General features: G+C 54.8%; 1 protein-coding gene across 1 annotated transcript; it reads left to right on the top strand.

Moving 5' to 3' along the window:
- The first annotated feature begins 238 nt into the window (after positions 1 to 238).
- Positions 239 to 7,080, top strand: SLC35B2 (solute carrier family 35 member B2). Its single transcript, XM_065630585.1, has 4 exons — positions 239 to 303; positions 3,126 to 3,319; positions 3,609 to 3,769; positions 4,932 to 7,080. The coding sequence occupies exons 2-4, from the start codon at positions 3,163 to 3,165 to the stop codon at positions 5,868 to 5,870; spliced, it is 1,257 nt and encodes a 418-aa protein (XP_065486657.1). The 5' UTR covers positions 239 to 303; positions 3,126 to 3,162; the 3' UTR covers positions 5,871 to 7,080.
- The last annotated feature ends 7,426 nt before the right edge of the window (positions 7,081 to 14,506 follow it).

Below are 14,506 nucleotides of genomic sequence, written 5' to 3'. Positions count from 1 at the left end.
CTGGTGCTCGGCCTGGAACCGGCGCCCCCTCGGCCCGGTGGCTGCCCCTCCCTCACTCGGTGTGTTCCGCTCCGGAAGCGACACTGGCCCGTTGCCGCGGTAGGAGGTGCCGGGAGGCCGGCAGGACCCGCCGCTCCCCTCCCGCGGCCGCCCGGCCACGCGGGGCCTCAGCGCAGCCGCGGCACCTCCGGAGCGGTAGGGGGCGCTGCGGGGCGCCGCAGCCAGCCCGCCGGGCGGGGGTTCCGCCGGCGCCGCGGGGAGCGGAGCCGAGGGGAGCCGGCCGGGGCCGGGGCCGGGCCGCAGGTGGGTAGCGAGGCCGGAGTGGGCGCGGAGGGCGGGCTGGGCGGCGGGCGGCAGCCGTCCTGCTCGGCAGGGGTGGGCGAGGGCCGTCGCGCTGCCGGCCCGCTCCCTGCGGACGTGGCCGCCGGGCGGGGGGGCGTCCCCGGGTCCCCGCTCGGCCCGCAGCCAGCCGGGCGCTGCTCCTCCCCGTGCCCGCGGGGCCGGCGTCTGGGCAGAGGCCGCTGGTGCCCGGGTGCTCGGGGGAGAAAAGCCCCGGAGCGGGAAGCGGGCTCCCCGCTCGCCTCTCCCCGCCGGGGGACCCCGGACCCGCCAGGCCCTGCCCGCGGCGGGGGGGTGTCCCTGCGGCCGGCCGGGGCGGTCCGGGAGCCCGGCTGCTCCTGCTGGCAGCAGAGGCGGCGGCTGGCTCCGGGGAACACTGGCAGATTGTCCTGCGGCGCGGCTCTGAGCGGGCTGCGGGGAGACGTAAGATCCAGAGCTGTTAGTAGCGGGTCATGGACCTCTAAGCTCTAGGCTTGTATTTGATCTCCGCCTTCAAGGTGCTGGAATTGCGCTCGGGAGTAGCAGGGCTGCAGGCAGGAATTTTTTTTCAGACCTCTGGCCCAGGAGCCAAATTTTGCATCACAGGCTGTGGCCCAGCCCAGCTCTGGAGCGGTGTGGTTGAGAGCTGCCCCTCCTGTGCCGAAGGGAACAGTACCCGAGTCTGTCGCCTTGGCACACTGGCTGTTCTGCAGGCACCAGACTAAGGCTCCTTTCATGCCTCGGCGTGCTGCCCACTTGCCCTGCACAGCCCCCCCTTTTCTACCTGTAACACTGGCATCCCTGTTCCTTCCCAGCCTCGGTGGGGAGGGCAGGGCGTGCTGCACTGAGTCAGCTCTCGGGGCCTGGGAATTGCTAGCGCAGGCATAGAGAAAGCCATTGTCCCTCCATAGCCTCCTCTTCACGGCCGCTGTGGGAGAGCAGAGCTGGTTCTCCTCCCGTGCAGCGCTGAGGGGGGCGGTGGGGGTAACAGCAGGCGCAGTTTGCGCTGAATGGAGACGGCTGGCTTTCACTTTCTGTCAAGTTGAAGGGGCACGTGGACAGCAAGTGTAGCAACCAACTCTGCCATTTATATCTGACTTCTGCAAAAGCAAATGGCCTTTCTGCACCCTCTCAGCTGTGATCAGTCAGGGTTACTTAATATGGGCTGCATGTGGGCAGCATCAGCCGCCTGCACCAGGCCCTGTTCTTGTGTCCTGCAGCACCCCTACAGCCTGCAGTGATGCCCCTGCAGCAGGAGAGATGACAGGGGTGAAGATGTCAAACTACCTTTTCTATGGAGGAGAGCAGGGGGGAATAGGAAGCAGGCACAGAAACCCACCCCCAGCTGTTTGCACTTCTCCCTGGGCTGGGAATTCCTGGGTCCTTTAAGTCACACAAGGGAGATTTCAGGGTGAAACACAGCCTCTGCTTAAGTCACATTGTTGGACTCTGGGGTCCTGGCCACAGCAAGTGAAGATAAGAAAAGCCCCTCAGGCCTTTCCCAAGAGGACAAGAGGTTAGTGGGGAGGGCTTGTTCATGAAATAACAGGGGACTTTCTTGCCTTTAAAGCTCTAAGTTTGTATGTCTCTCAGTTTCATGTAAGGGCTACTAGAGGTCACAGTTATATTATGTTTGGGCCAGGTATACCTCACAGGACCTAAATTCCTCTGACTCAGTTGTTCTTGGCAAAGGGGGAATTAACATCTCTGGCCCTTGCCATCACAGGAACCAGAGCTGCTTCTTGTGTGCATTTATATACACAGCCCCCCAGCGTGCTCAGCTAGCCCCCGAGGCAATCAGGAGGCTTTCTCTGCTGGAGAGACTGAGGCAGGGATGGAGCATGGACCAAGGAAACCTCCTACCCTGTTGCAGGAAGCCACAGCTTGCTGTGCGAGGGGAGTATGCAGGTGGCCTTGGGTGTAGGCAGTCCTTGCCGGCTTGCTCCTTCGATCGTGCACCTGGTGCTCTTGTTCTTTGCATGGCCCCCGAATATCACAGATTTGCCTTTGTGAGAGGGGAGACAGTGGAGGGAAGAATTCCTCCAGGGAGTATTAAGGCTGTTTTAAAGCTGGCTAGGTCACCACCTAGGGCTACAGCTGGAGAATATCAGCTATACCTTCTTGGATAGTCCTGGTAAAATCCCAACCAGCCAGCTGGTAGGAAAGTTCCTTCCCAGCCTTGTTCTCTGGCTGTGCCTTGCCAAGCGGGTGAGCCCTGGTAATCTCCTCTGAGCTGTGGGGAATGCCTTGGCACGCTGCGTGGGGAGGTGAGGGAGGCTGGCAGCCTGAGCCCCCGCTGTTCTCCTCCATTCCGCTGGTGCAGCCGCAGGGGGAGGCTCTGAACCATTTGTTCTCGGAGGAAGGCCGCTCTGGCCACAGGCTTGAAACATGAGCTGCTAGGTAGGAGTCACTTGTTCCATTCAATGACCTTTTTCCACCCAGAAGCTGTGTTAAAGTTTAATCTAAAAAGGTGAGATACAAGGTGCTTCTTGGATTTGGGCTAAGGGCGTTGTCAAAATCAAGTGGTTACAATAGTGTTCCAGTGTTCTCTCCAGCCCCGGAAATCCAAGTTTCTAAGTCCATGTGTTCCTAAGCTAGAGCAAACACCTTTAACAGAAGCAAACATAAATACCTAGTGTGTGCTCTTGAACTCCAGATGGCTTTTCCTGCTGCACATACTGCCATCCTTGCTGTTGCGGGACCTGGGTGCTGCCTGCCAGTGGGGAGCAGCCCAGGTGGCGCAGGCCTGTGGAGCAGAGCTGGCCATGTGCTGGTTGCCTACCCCCTGCCTCTTCGTCTCTCCACAGGTTTTGCCTTCCCCTTGTGCTGGCTTCCCTCCCTACCATGGCTACTGGTGAAGAGATCCCCTCTGCCTTGCAGGACTCCTGGGGGGACTTCTGGCTCTTCCGTTTCTTTGTTAATGCTGCTGGCTACGCGAGTATTGTGGTGCCAGGATTCCTCCTCATCCAGTACTTCAAGAGAAGGAATTACCTGGAGACAGGTAAGGGCAAGAACTTCCCTTCCACATCCTGCCTCCCTGTGAGCTCTCTGCAGCCTCTTCAGCGCTGATGGGTTGTTTCCCTGACCTGCTTTGTCAGACCAGGAGGGAGCTGCTCATAGAGCTGCATCGCAGAGCCATCTAGGTGCTACCCTGAAACAAATATCTCTGAGACCCCCACACCAGCAGATGTGCAGCTAGTAAGGAAAGAGGCTTCACCTCTCAAGCTGGTGCAGCTTGTGATGCCTAGGCTGTGGTTAATTCTGTCTGTGTGTTCTCTTGCCCCGTTCAGGCCGCGGCATTTGCTTCCCTGTCATCAAATCATGCGTGTTTGGCTCTGAGGTGAAGTCTGTACACCAGGAGGATGGCTCCCTGCCACCCCGAGTGGAGCCCACAGAGTCCTCTACAGCCCGACAGGTCTTCAAGCTGCTCTTCTGTGCTACTGGTCTACAGGTAGGGACCCTGTACATGTATGTGTGGCCATCCCACTCTGGGAGGAGGAGGTGGGCAGCAGGTTTGTGGCCATCAGTTCCTTGAAGACAAAGGATGCAGTGCTGTCTTTGATCGGGGCAGGGTTGGAGGCTGAGACACAGCATCTCAACCAGGGTAGTTCACTTGCTGTGTCATCTCTAAGGGCTGTGGAGGTGGTGTCATAGTTTGAGCCCTCCTATCTCCCAGGCTCTCCTCTAGGCCACCTTCTGGGGCTGACACGTCCTTCTTGATGGATTGGATTTGAATATTAGAGAGAAATACTGCGTTCAGCTAGGATAAACAGGAATTTTTTAATCTTAGTTTCACTAAGTCTCAGCTACAGCCTGAGCATCGTTAAGAAGGGCAGCTTTTTGGGTCTGTGAGGACTAAAAATAGAAATGTGGGCATTGCGATAGAAAAACCCACATATTCTGCAGCAAAAAGAAGGCATCCACTCGCTTGCCTCCTAGCCCAGCCCATTCAGACTTGCTGTGGGTCACCAACAAGTTCTTCCATCTCTCATGCCTCAGTTTCTGAGGAGGGGATGTGTGGTGAGAGGAAGTCTGTGTTCTGTGGGGGGCTTGATACTGTACCACCAGAAATAGTGGAGGTGGCAGCCAGAGCAGTGATCATCCCTGGAGGACAATTTCCTCTGCTGGGTTTGAAACTAGAATTGATTTGGATGGAAGAACTGGGACTAGGGAGCTGGAAGTGAAAACCAGTGCAGAGACCACTGGGAAAAATGCCAGGAGCCGCCGCAGGGAGCTGGCACCAAAACCTCAGTTGTGCATCAGTAACGTTCCTTGATCCTGTTGGGCTGGTTCAATGTGCAGTTTAAAGCACAAGCGCTCACTGTATGCCAGGATGTTTGCTCTGTGGGCTACTCTCCCCTTGAAGAGGCTGTAAACTGAGCAGGTTTTGTTTGGGACAGGTTGTTTCTGGTTGTAACCACATGGGCACTGGGTTCCCTCAGATGGGTGGAGTGGGGGGTACCCCCATCTCCCAGTGTCTCAGGGAAGCGTTGCCGTGTAAGGGACAAAGTAATGCTGGGGCAAGCAAAGATCTCCTGGGGTCTGCTTTTCCCGTGGTTGCTTGCAGCTGCCGTTGCAGGTCCTGATTCTCCCTGTGCTCCCCTGCTTCACAGGCCTCCTACCTCACGTGGGGCGTACTCCAGGAGCGTGTGATGACGAGAACGTACGGTGCCACTGAAACGGACCCTGGTGAGAAGTTCAAGGACTCCCAGTTCCTAGTGTTCATGAACCGCATCCTGGCCTTCACGGTGGCTGGTTTGTACTGTGCCCTGACCAAGCAGCCACGCCACGGGGCTCCTATGTACAAATACTCCTTTGCCTCCCTCTCCAACATCCTCAGCAGCTGGTGCCAGTATGAGGCACTCAAATACATCAGCTTCCCCACCCAAGTGCTGGCCAAGGCCTCCAAAGTGATCCCAGTGATGATGATGGGCAAACTGGTGTCGCATAAGAGTTATGAGTACTGGGAGTACCTGACTGCTGCCCTCATCTCTGTCGGGGTCAGTATGTTCCTTCTCTCCAGTGGTCCCAACAAGCACATGTCCACTGTCACCACTTTCTCAGGTGTAGTCCTTCTGGCCGGCTACATAATCTTCGACAGCTTCACCTCCAACTGGCAGGATGCCCTTTTCACCTACAAGATGTCTCCCGTGCAGATGATGTTTGGCGTCAACGTCTTCTCCTGCCTTTTCACGGTGGGCTCGCTCTTGGAGCAAGGTGCCTTGCTGGAGTCGGTACGCTTCATGGCCCGCCACTCGGAGTTCACGGCCCATGCCGTGCTGCTCTCTGTGTGCTCCGCCTGTGGCCAGCTCTTCATCTTCTACACCATCAACCAGTTTGGGGCGGCCGTCTTCACCATCATCATGACACTCCGCCAGGCCTTTGCCATCCTCCTTTCCTGCCTCATCTATGGGCACGCTGTCACTGTTGTGGGTGGGCTGGGCGTAGCCGTTGTCTTCATGGCCCTCTTCCTCCGTGTCTATGCCCGCAGCCGCATGAAGAAGCGCAGTAAGAAGCTCCCGCCAGGCGAGTCCCCTGTACAAAAGGTCTAAGGAGCTGAGGTCATGGCATTTAAGCCATGCCTGCTGTCCTGTCTCCACTCGGGGATACTTGCTTGATTTCTCAGAACCCGCTGAGGAGCAGGGTGGGGTATGGATAGCTGGACCAGTGACACTTTGCCACCTGCTTTTCTTGGGGAAGGGGCTGGAACAAGCCCAGGGAGTACTCTGAGCTACCACAGCTCCAAACCTTTCCATTTGCCTTAATAGGTCAAAGACTTCCAGCCAAGGCACGGGCCTGGGGGCTTGCATCCTGGGGGAGAACCAGCGTGGGGCTGCTGATACTCCTGCCCCGCCTCTGGCTTGTGGCTTCTTTTCCGAAGTCACTGATGAACGAGGGAGCTCTTCTCCCTGGTGCCGTCTTGCCTCTGGCTAATGCTCCTCCATTTCTGTCATTGCTACAGAGCTCAGCAGGAGGAAAGGGCAAGCAAAACGCTAGTTTTCTTTTTGAAACACCTCCATGTGAGGCTCTCAGCACCCCTCCCAGGAGGTGCTCCATGTAGGACAGGCATAGCTAAGGGAAGGACTCTCAGCCTGTCCTACCCCAGGCCTGGGATCTGCTCTGGGAGGACATGCTACAGTGAAAGCCGGTACATCCCAGTTTGGTTTTAGCAGTTCCTTGCCCCTGCTCCAAGATTATTTTCTTCACTCCCCTCTGCCCAGGCTGATTTTTATGCAGAGATGGAGGCTGGTCGGTACGGTTCCCGAGGCTCGCTCAGTTGTTCTAGGCTGCTTTTTGGTTACATCCGCTGCTGTCACAGGCCAAAGGCTGCGCTGCCCAGAAGCCCCAGCATCGCCTCGGGGTGTCTCAGTGCCACAGTTTCTGGGCTTTGTAGTTGCCATTCAGAGAAGCACAAATAACCCCTCTTCTTCCTGCCAACTGGACGCATCAGCCCTGGCTTTCTTGGGGCCCTGCCAGAGCCCAACTGTGCCTGGAGGGCTGAGAGGTGGGGCAGAGCCCACTTGCGGTGCCTTGTTCCTGCTCCCCAGGCAGCAGGGGATGGAGCAAGGGGGCACCTGCTCCTCAGGCAGCAGTGGACAGGTTGGAGCACTGGAAGCTGCTCTTCCCCAGGAGCCTGGGTTTTACTGGTTAACCCTTTTCTCCTCAACACAACCTGACAAGCCAGCAGGTTTTGGTACTTTCAAAAGGCAATTTTTTTCTCTTTTTATTTTATTAAATTAAAAATATGCTGCATATAGTGCCATGGAGGTAAATGTTTTTGTTTTTGTTTTTTTTTGTTTGTTTGGGATTTTTTTTGTTTTTTTGAAAGGAGAGACTTCCCAGCCCTTCCTGTGTCCCTAGTCTCTCTGGGACTGCAAAGCTGTCTGTCTTTCCTTTCCAAACACTGGTGCTTCTGCTGTAAGGCCTGACACAAGATCCTTGCACACATGACTGGGGAGCATAGCCAGGTTTGGACCTCTGCTTATGCCAGTGGAGCTGTTAGCCCAGTTCTGGTTTGGCTCCTGGGTTCCCTGCATGGTGCAGCTCGGGCAGCCCCAGTGGGTATAGCTGCAGCCTGTAGAGCTAGCTAGAGATAGTGCAGAGGCCTGCTGAGCATCTGCCAGCCAGGGCCACCAGTGCTGTAGGCAAGGCCCTGGAGGAACCCATTCTTTATGGGGTGCATCTGCACCAACAGCAGCTCCACCGGCCCCACACCAGAGCCAGGAGAGGTTTGGGGTGTGGATGGTACATCCTACTGGTACATAGGGGAGGCCTGGTGAAAAATTTTGTCTGTAGGTCTAGGTGGTCTGGGGTCAGAGACAGGACCTTGGCCTAACAGCTGGAGAAGGGGGAGACTGGAGTGAGGGCTACAGGAGAAATGGAGGAGGAAACCAGAGACAGGAGCTGCTTATCACAGTGCTGAGTTAGCTGAGCCAGCAGGGACAGCAGTGCTTCATAGCACTTGACTCCCCAGCAGTTTTACCTGTGCTCCTTTCCTTGCTCTTGAAAGTGCCTGTGCAGCCTCACACCCCTTGGTCCTGCCCCTACAAATGCCCCCAAATGTCTGGCGCTATCATCTGCTGACAGACTGAAAATGGATTTTTTTTTTTTTTTTTGATCAAAGAAAAAAAAAATTGGGAATGGGATCCCTTTTATAATTTAAAAGTAGATTTAAAGAAAAAATAGCAGGAAAACAAAGCACACAAGCATTCTAAGTTAAAAAGAAGAATTTGCTGATTCACATGTCAAAACTTTCCTATCTAGAGAAAAAATCTTACTTTTAAAGATTTTTTTTTCTCCTGTCTTGGGGAAAGAAAATCACCCTGAAGGCATTTGCTAGCTCAGCTCCTGCACTACCCTAGCAGCCTGCACCCAAACAGCTGCCAGGCTTGCAGCACAGTGCCCCACAGTCCCTGGGTGCAAGAGACTCCATCAGGCTCTGCCTCCCCCCTCCCTGTTGAAGATGGATGCTGGCTGAAGCCCACACCGTGTTGTGCCTGCGGTTGCTGGCAAGGAGCAGACGCAACAACTTGGTGTCCCTTTCCCTTGCCAAACCCCAGGGCCAACGTGGCCAAGGGTGACAAACCCCAGTCAAGGGTGTGAGCTGGGTGCAAAGGGCAGGTGAATCAGAGGTGACAACCCAGGCTTCATCATCTGGGACACAGGCAAAAGCTAGGACGTGCCTAGATACTGCTAAATGCCCCAGTGCTGCAGAAGCCCAGAAAGGACAGGCTGGAGGTGAGAGGAAAGGTAGAATCTAGGGCACAGAGCAAGAGCAGTTTGGCCAAAGAGCTGAAGAGAAGCAGCTCAATAATACAGTCATGAGCTGTCACTCCACCCCCCTGCACTGCCAGGGAACAGGCAGGTGGCTCCTGCCACAGGAACACTCAGATCAGATGTCCTGGCACAGCTTGGCCAGCTGACACATGCAGATGGAAAAGGTTTGTTCCCAAGCTGTGGGACATGCAGCTCTCTGGGTGCAGAACTGCTGCCCAGCTGGAGATGACTTCACCTGCACAGCAGGTAGTGTGTTTCTCCAACCCATTGCATGGTGACTGGGCATGGAAGGGGTAGAGATAAGCTAAAGCAGCACTCTGAAAACCACTCAGGGCAAGGGAGAGACCAGCTGCCCAATACCCTCAGGCACAGGCTGAGACCCCATCCTCTGGATGGTAGGCATGAAACACAAGGGACCTCTCTGTGTAAACCACATTCTTTGATATTTTAATTCAAGTAAACAGAACAACAAAAATAAACAAAAATAACTAAGCCAACTGAAATACAATATCCCACCCTGGGGGTTCAGAGAGGCAGCAGTTCAAAGGAAGGGCTCTCCCACCTCAGTGGAACAAGGGCAGTGTTTGATGCCTACTGGGAACATGGGAAACCCCATGGGCAGGAGAGAGGGGAAGGCTGATGGCTCCTCACCTCCACTCTCCATCAGCTGTTACTACACAAGCAGAAAGACATAGAACAGACAGGTCTTGGGCTGCCTGAATCACTCACTACTGACAAACAGGGAATTGTGTTCTCCTGCCCCCTGCCAAAAACAACCCCAACCAAATTAAAAAAAAAAAAAAAAAAAACACAAAACAAAACAAGACACCACCAAGGAGTCAGTAGCAGCTGGTGGGAGCAGACCCCCTCCTAAGCAGATATGATATGGGGCAGAGGCCTGGCATGTGACAGAAGAGGCTTCCTCCTATTTTAGTGTACCTCTTCCATGCGGGATGCATCTTAATCTCCCTGCAAGGCAGGATTCCATCAGGGACAGCTGCACTGGGCTTCTCTGCAGTCACCTCATCTTCATCCATGCCTGGGAGAGGTGGGGAGAGGGAGAGATGAGGCCTCCAAGTGATCCCAGAGGTACAGTTTCTCCTAGAGCAAAGGCAGGCTGGCTCCTGCCCACAGCCTGAGGGACAGGGCTATTAGCACCCAGTAGTCATGCCAAACCATGATGCACTCCATATCGGCCATCCAACCATAAGTGCTGGTGATGATGCAGCAAGGAGATGAGACTAACCAATCTGAGATAGTTACCTGCCAATGTAGCCAAAGGTTAACTGAGCAAGGTCCACATGTGCCCTAGACTGGGCCGAGCCACAGCACACATGATACCCCAGGTTCACCTGGGGACCAGACAAAGCAAGCAGAGATTGTCCAAACAGCCCTAAGGCTGCTGCACAAACTAGTTTGGACAGCTCAGCCAGCACCTTCAGTTCCCACTGCATGTTTCCCACACTTACCCTCTTCCCATCAATGCACCTATTTGGGTCAGTGCTCCTCATCTGCAGCCTGACTGCTTAGATGAACATGGTGCAGCTCATGCTAGGACATCTGGTCTCCTTGAGAGGCTCCTCTGCAGGAGATGAGGGAGAGGCACGCATTCAGCTGGGACCCTTGTCTACACCACTGCACCTTCTTGTCTGGGATCTCCATCATGAGCTTGCAGAGGGTCTCAAACTTGGCCTTGCTCTCTTCCATCTTCTTTTTCTACTCCTCATCCTCAGGCAGCTCCAGCCCCTCCTTGGTGACTGATACCAGGGTCTTGCCATCAAACTCCTTGAGCTGCCACACACAGTACTTGTCAATGGGCTCAGTCATGTACACCAACTCAAAGCCAGGCTTCCGCACACACTCCACAAAGGCTGAGTTGGCAACCTGTTCCTTACTCTCCCCTGGGGACAGAAATGAGATGCCACCAAGATGTCAGAGCTGGTTACAGCAGAACAAACAGCAGCAGTCTCTCAGAGCCGCTTGCATAAAACTGGCTGCAGCCAGGGCTCTAGGCCTGGTAATCTTTCTCTGGCCCCCAGGGATGGGCTGTCATTCAGCAAGGGGAGCCTGCTGAAAGCAGCAGGACCCACCTGGAGGAATTTGCTTTCAGTTGGGGCTGGTAGGCAGGTAACCTCCACCTCACTAGGGCACAGAGCAGCTCTGGCTCACCTCTGATGTAGTACTCTTCTGGGTCTCCTTCATATGGGACACTTACTCTGAAAGCAAAGTCATCTCATTGCCTGACTAGGACATGTGGTAAATGCAGCAGCTCCAAAAGGCGCTTTGGGTTGGTTGAGTCCTCATGGATGCCCAGCTGGGGGCAGAAGAGATGCGTGAAGCCTCCAGTATGGGACTTGCATGCACTTTGCCACCCTCAAGGCAAAGCCATCCCTGCCTATCCCCTAACAATTTGAGTCCTGGGCCTAGGGCAGCCAGAGGGGACAGCTGCCCACAAAAGCTCTTTAGGGCACTCACAAGACCCCTCTACCCTAACACCCACACAGAGAAGACATGGCACAGGGACAAGCCTGCTCTTCAGGCAGATGGGTCATGGGCCCCTCCTTCCTCCAGGTGCAGGGTGTCCAGCTCTTACCTTCAGATTCTTGGAAAAGGGTTTGTAAAAAAAAGGTTTTTGTAGCTGTCTTTGTCCTCTGCCAGCTTTGAGAAGTGCTCCAAGAGTTTCTTCACAATGCTTTGCAGATCACCTTGAGGATCTTGCTCTGCTGGAGCATCTCACGAGAGATGTTCAGGGGCAGGTCCTCTTATTCTACAACACGCCAGATGAAGTTTGAGTAGGGGAAATGAAAACAGGAGTCACGTTAAAAGCTCTGAACTTTATCACAGGAGGAAAAGTGCTAAGACACTGACTGCTGTGCACCCACACCAACTAATGCCTCAGCCAGTCACTTTATACTGGGAGTGGAACTACAGGCTGTGGGAGGTCCCAGCTCCTCACTGGAGGCTGAGGCGGGTGGGGGCTTACTTAAATACTCAGGGATGAGCTCACAGCTGTCCATGATGAAGACATGCCTCACATACAGCTTAATGTTATTCTTCTTGTTCTCAAAGAGATCAAAAGAAGCACAGCATAGGATGAAGAGCAGGGCCCTGAGTTCCAGCTGCCCTTCCATGGAAAAGTGCTGCAGAGTCAGGAAGGTAAACCAGTGGCTTTGGTGCTACCCCTTCCCGCACGACCTGCTGTGGGCAGGACGAAGTGCTGTTCCTCGGCACTGGGGGCACAGCAGGGTCTCTAGCATCAAAGCAACCTGTGCTTGCCCCTCCTCAGCCCCACTACCTGCCACATGCCAGGGCTCTCGGGCATCCAGCAGGCCTGGATGGAGAAGTCATGTTTCTCTGAGGCCCAACACACTCCTGTCCTGCTTCTAGGCTGGCATAGACAACCACTCCACCTGCACAGGGATCACAGTACAGGCTGGAACACCACCAAGTGACCCAGGAGCCCTCAGTCCCACTGAGACACAACCACGTGGTGGCTCTGGGTACAGGCCAGAAAGGGACCCTCTGTCCCTCCCTGGAAGCCAGGATGGCCCAGCACCCACCCTGACAGCCAGGTGGTCCTCCCAGTCATTGGTCATGCTTTTGTAGAACTCACCATACTCCTCCTGGGTGATGTTATCAGGGTTGCAGGTCCAAATAGGTTTGGTCTTGTTCAGCTTCTCCTGATCAATGTATTTATCCTTGATTTTCTCAGTCTTTTTCTTCTTGCCTTTGTCTCCCTCCTCCTCCTCCTCAGAGCCCGCATCCTTGATTTTAAGTTTCTCCTCATCTTTGGATGCTACCTCTTCCTCTTCCTTCTCGCATTTCTCCTCCTCTGCCTCATCACCACTAATCTCTATTTCACATTCCATCTCTAGCTGCAGAGAAAGGGACAAGCACAAGCCAGGGCCATGACCCTAGGTTCAGCCTCCAGCAACCACCACCAGGAGTCCTTTTGCTCCCAATGAGAGAAATGGGCATCCTCCTAATGTAACACAAGCCCAACCCTTAAAATCATAGAATCATTTCAGTTGGAAGAGACCCTCGGGATCATTAAGTCCAACCATAACCTAACTCTAGCACTAAACTATGTCCCTAAGAACGTCGTCTAAATGCCTTTTAAACACCTCTAGGGATGGTGACTCCACCACTACCCTGGGAAGCCTGTTCCGATGCCTGACAACCCTTTCCGTGAAGAATGTTTTCCTAATATCCAATTTAAACCTCCCCTGGCGCAACTCCAGGCCATCTCCTCTTGTCCTATCACTTGTTACTTGGAAGAAGAGACCAACCCCCTCCATGCTACGACCTCCTTTCAGGTAGTTGCAGACAGCAATAAGGTCTCCCCTCAGCCTCCTTTTCTCCAGGCTAAACAGCCCCAGTTCCCTTAGCTGCTCCTCATCAGACTTGTGCAACACCTGGAAACAGGGCTTCCCCTGAAACCAGCTCCCAGGAGCCCCTCCACAGCTTAACATAACCAAAACCTGTAGCTGAGAAGATGCGACGAAGGGCAGGAAACCCTCCTCCCTCCGTTGCCCACCGCCTTAAAACGGCCCTGCTTCCCGCCACGTTCTCCCTGCCCTCCCCTCCCTCACAGACATGCCTCACTGCCGGCCTTGCCTGCCCCGCCCGTCTCTGTCCACTCCATTACCCACGGAAGGAGCCAGGAGAGCAGTTCCGTGTGGCTTCATGCCACTGCTGGGCGCGCTTGCGCCCGGGGCTCCCCGCCGCCCCTCGCCGCGGCGCTCGCAGGGCCGCGGGACCGCGGCCCTGCGAGCGCCGCGGCGAGGGGCGGCGGGGAGCCCCGGCGGTGGGCTGTTCGACACAGGTGCATCGCCTCCTTAGCAGAGGCGCTGGCATCCTGGGGTGTATTAGAAAGGGTGTGGTTAGTAGGTCGAGAGAGGTTCTCCTCCCCCTCTGCTCTGCCCTGGTGAGGCCGCATCTGGAATATTGTGTCCAGTTCTGGGCCCCTCAGTTCAAGAAGGACAGGGAACTGCTGGAGAGAGTCCAGCGCAGGGCAACAAAGATGATGAAGGGAGTGGAGCATCTCCCGTGTGAGGAAAGGCTGAGGGAGCTGGGTCTCTTTAGCTTGGAGAAGAGGAGACTGAGGGGTGACCTTATTAATGTTTATAAATATGTAAAAGGTGAGTGTCAGGAGGATGGAACCAGGCTCTTCTCGGTGACAACCAATGATAGGACAAGGGACAATGGGTACAAACTGGAACACAGGAGGTTCCACTTAAATTTGAGAAGAAACTTCTTCACAGAGAGGGTGACGGAACACTGGAACAGGCTGCCCAGGGAGGTTGTGGAGTCTCCTTCTCTGGAAGACATTCAAAACCCGCCTGGACGCCTTCCTGTGTAACCTCATCTGGGTGTTCCTGCTCTGGCAGGGGGATTGGACTAGATGATCTTTTGAGGTCTCTTCCAATCCCTAACGTTCTGTGATTCTGTGGTATACCCTGAGGGCAGCACCCCCTTCCCATCTTGCCCTGGTCCCCATAGTGGAGAACTGTTGGGCCTTCCATAGAATAATTTGGGTTGGGACTTTCAAAGGTCATCCAGTCCAACGCCCCTGCAATGAGCAGGGACATCTTCAACTAGATCAGGTTGCTCAGAGCCCCATCCAGCCTGGCCTGGAATGCTTCCAGGGATGGGGCATCTATCAACTCTCTGGGCAACCTGTGCCAGTGTTTCATCAACCTCACTGTAAGAAATTTCTTCCTCATGTGTAGCCTGAATCTCCCCTCCTTTAGTTTAAAGCCATTATCCCTTGTCCTGCCGTAACAGGGCTTGGTAAAAAGCCTTTGCAGGGAATGCACACACTACTCCACCAGCTGATGATGGCTAGAGGAAACCCTGGGGACACCCGGGAAATGCTGGTGCCTGCTCCCTTCAGCCCTTACCTCTCTGC

The sequence above is a fragment of the Caloenas nicobarica genome, chromosome 3 (genome assembly GCF_036013445.1).
Source record: "Caloenas nicobarica isolate bCalNic1 chromosome 3, bCalNic1.hap1, whole genome shotgun sequence".
In the NCBI taxonomy this organism is placed as follows: domain Eukaryota; kingdom Metazoa; phylum Chordata; class Aves; order Columbiformes; family Columbidae; genus Caloenas; species Caloenas nicobarica.
This window is presented reverse-complemented; position numbering and strand designations above follow the sequence as displayed.

Coding starts and splice junctions, on each gene's coding strand:
- SLC35B2 (XM_065630585.1), top strand. CDS start 3,163: ATGGCTACTGGTGAAGAGATCCCCTCTGCCTTGCAGGACTCCTGGGGG. Junction 3,320..3,608: donor AAGGAATTACCTGGAGACAG/GTAAGGGCAAGA, acceptor TGCCCCGTTCAG/GCCGCGGCATTTGCTTCCCT. Junction 3,770..4,931: donor TCTGTGCTACTGGTCTACAG/GTAGGGACCCTG, acceptor CCTGCTTCACAG/GCCTCCTACCTCACGTGGGG.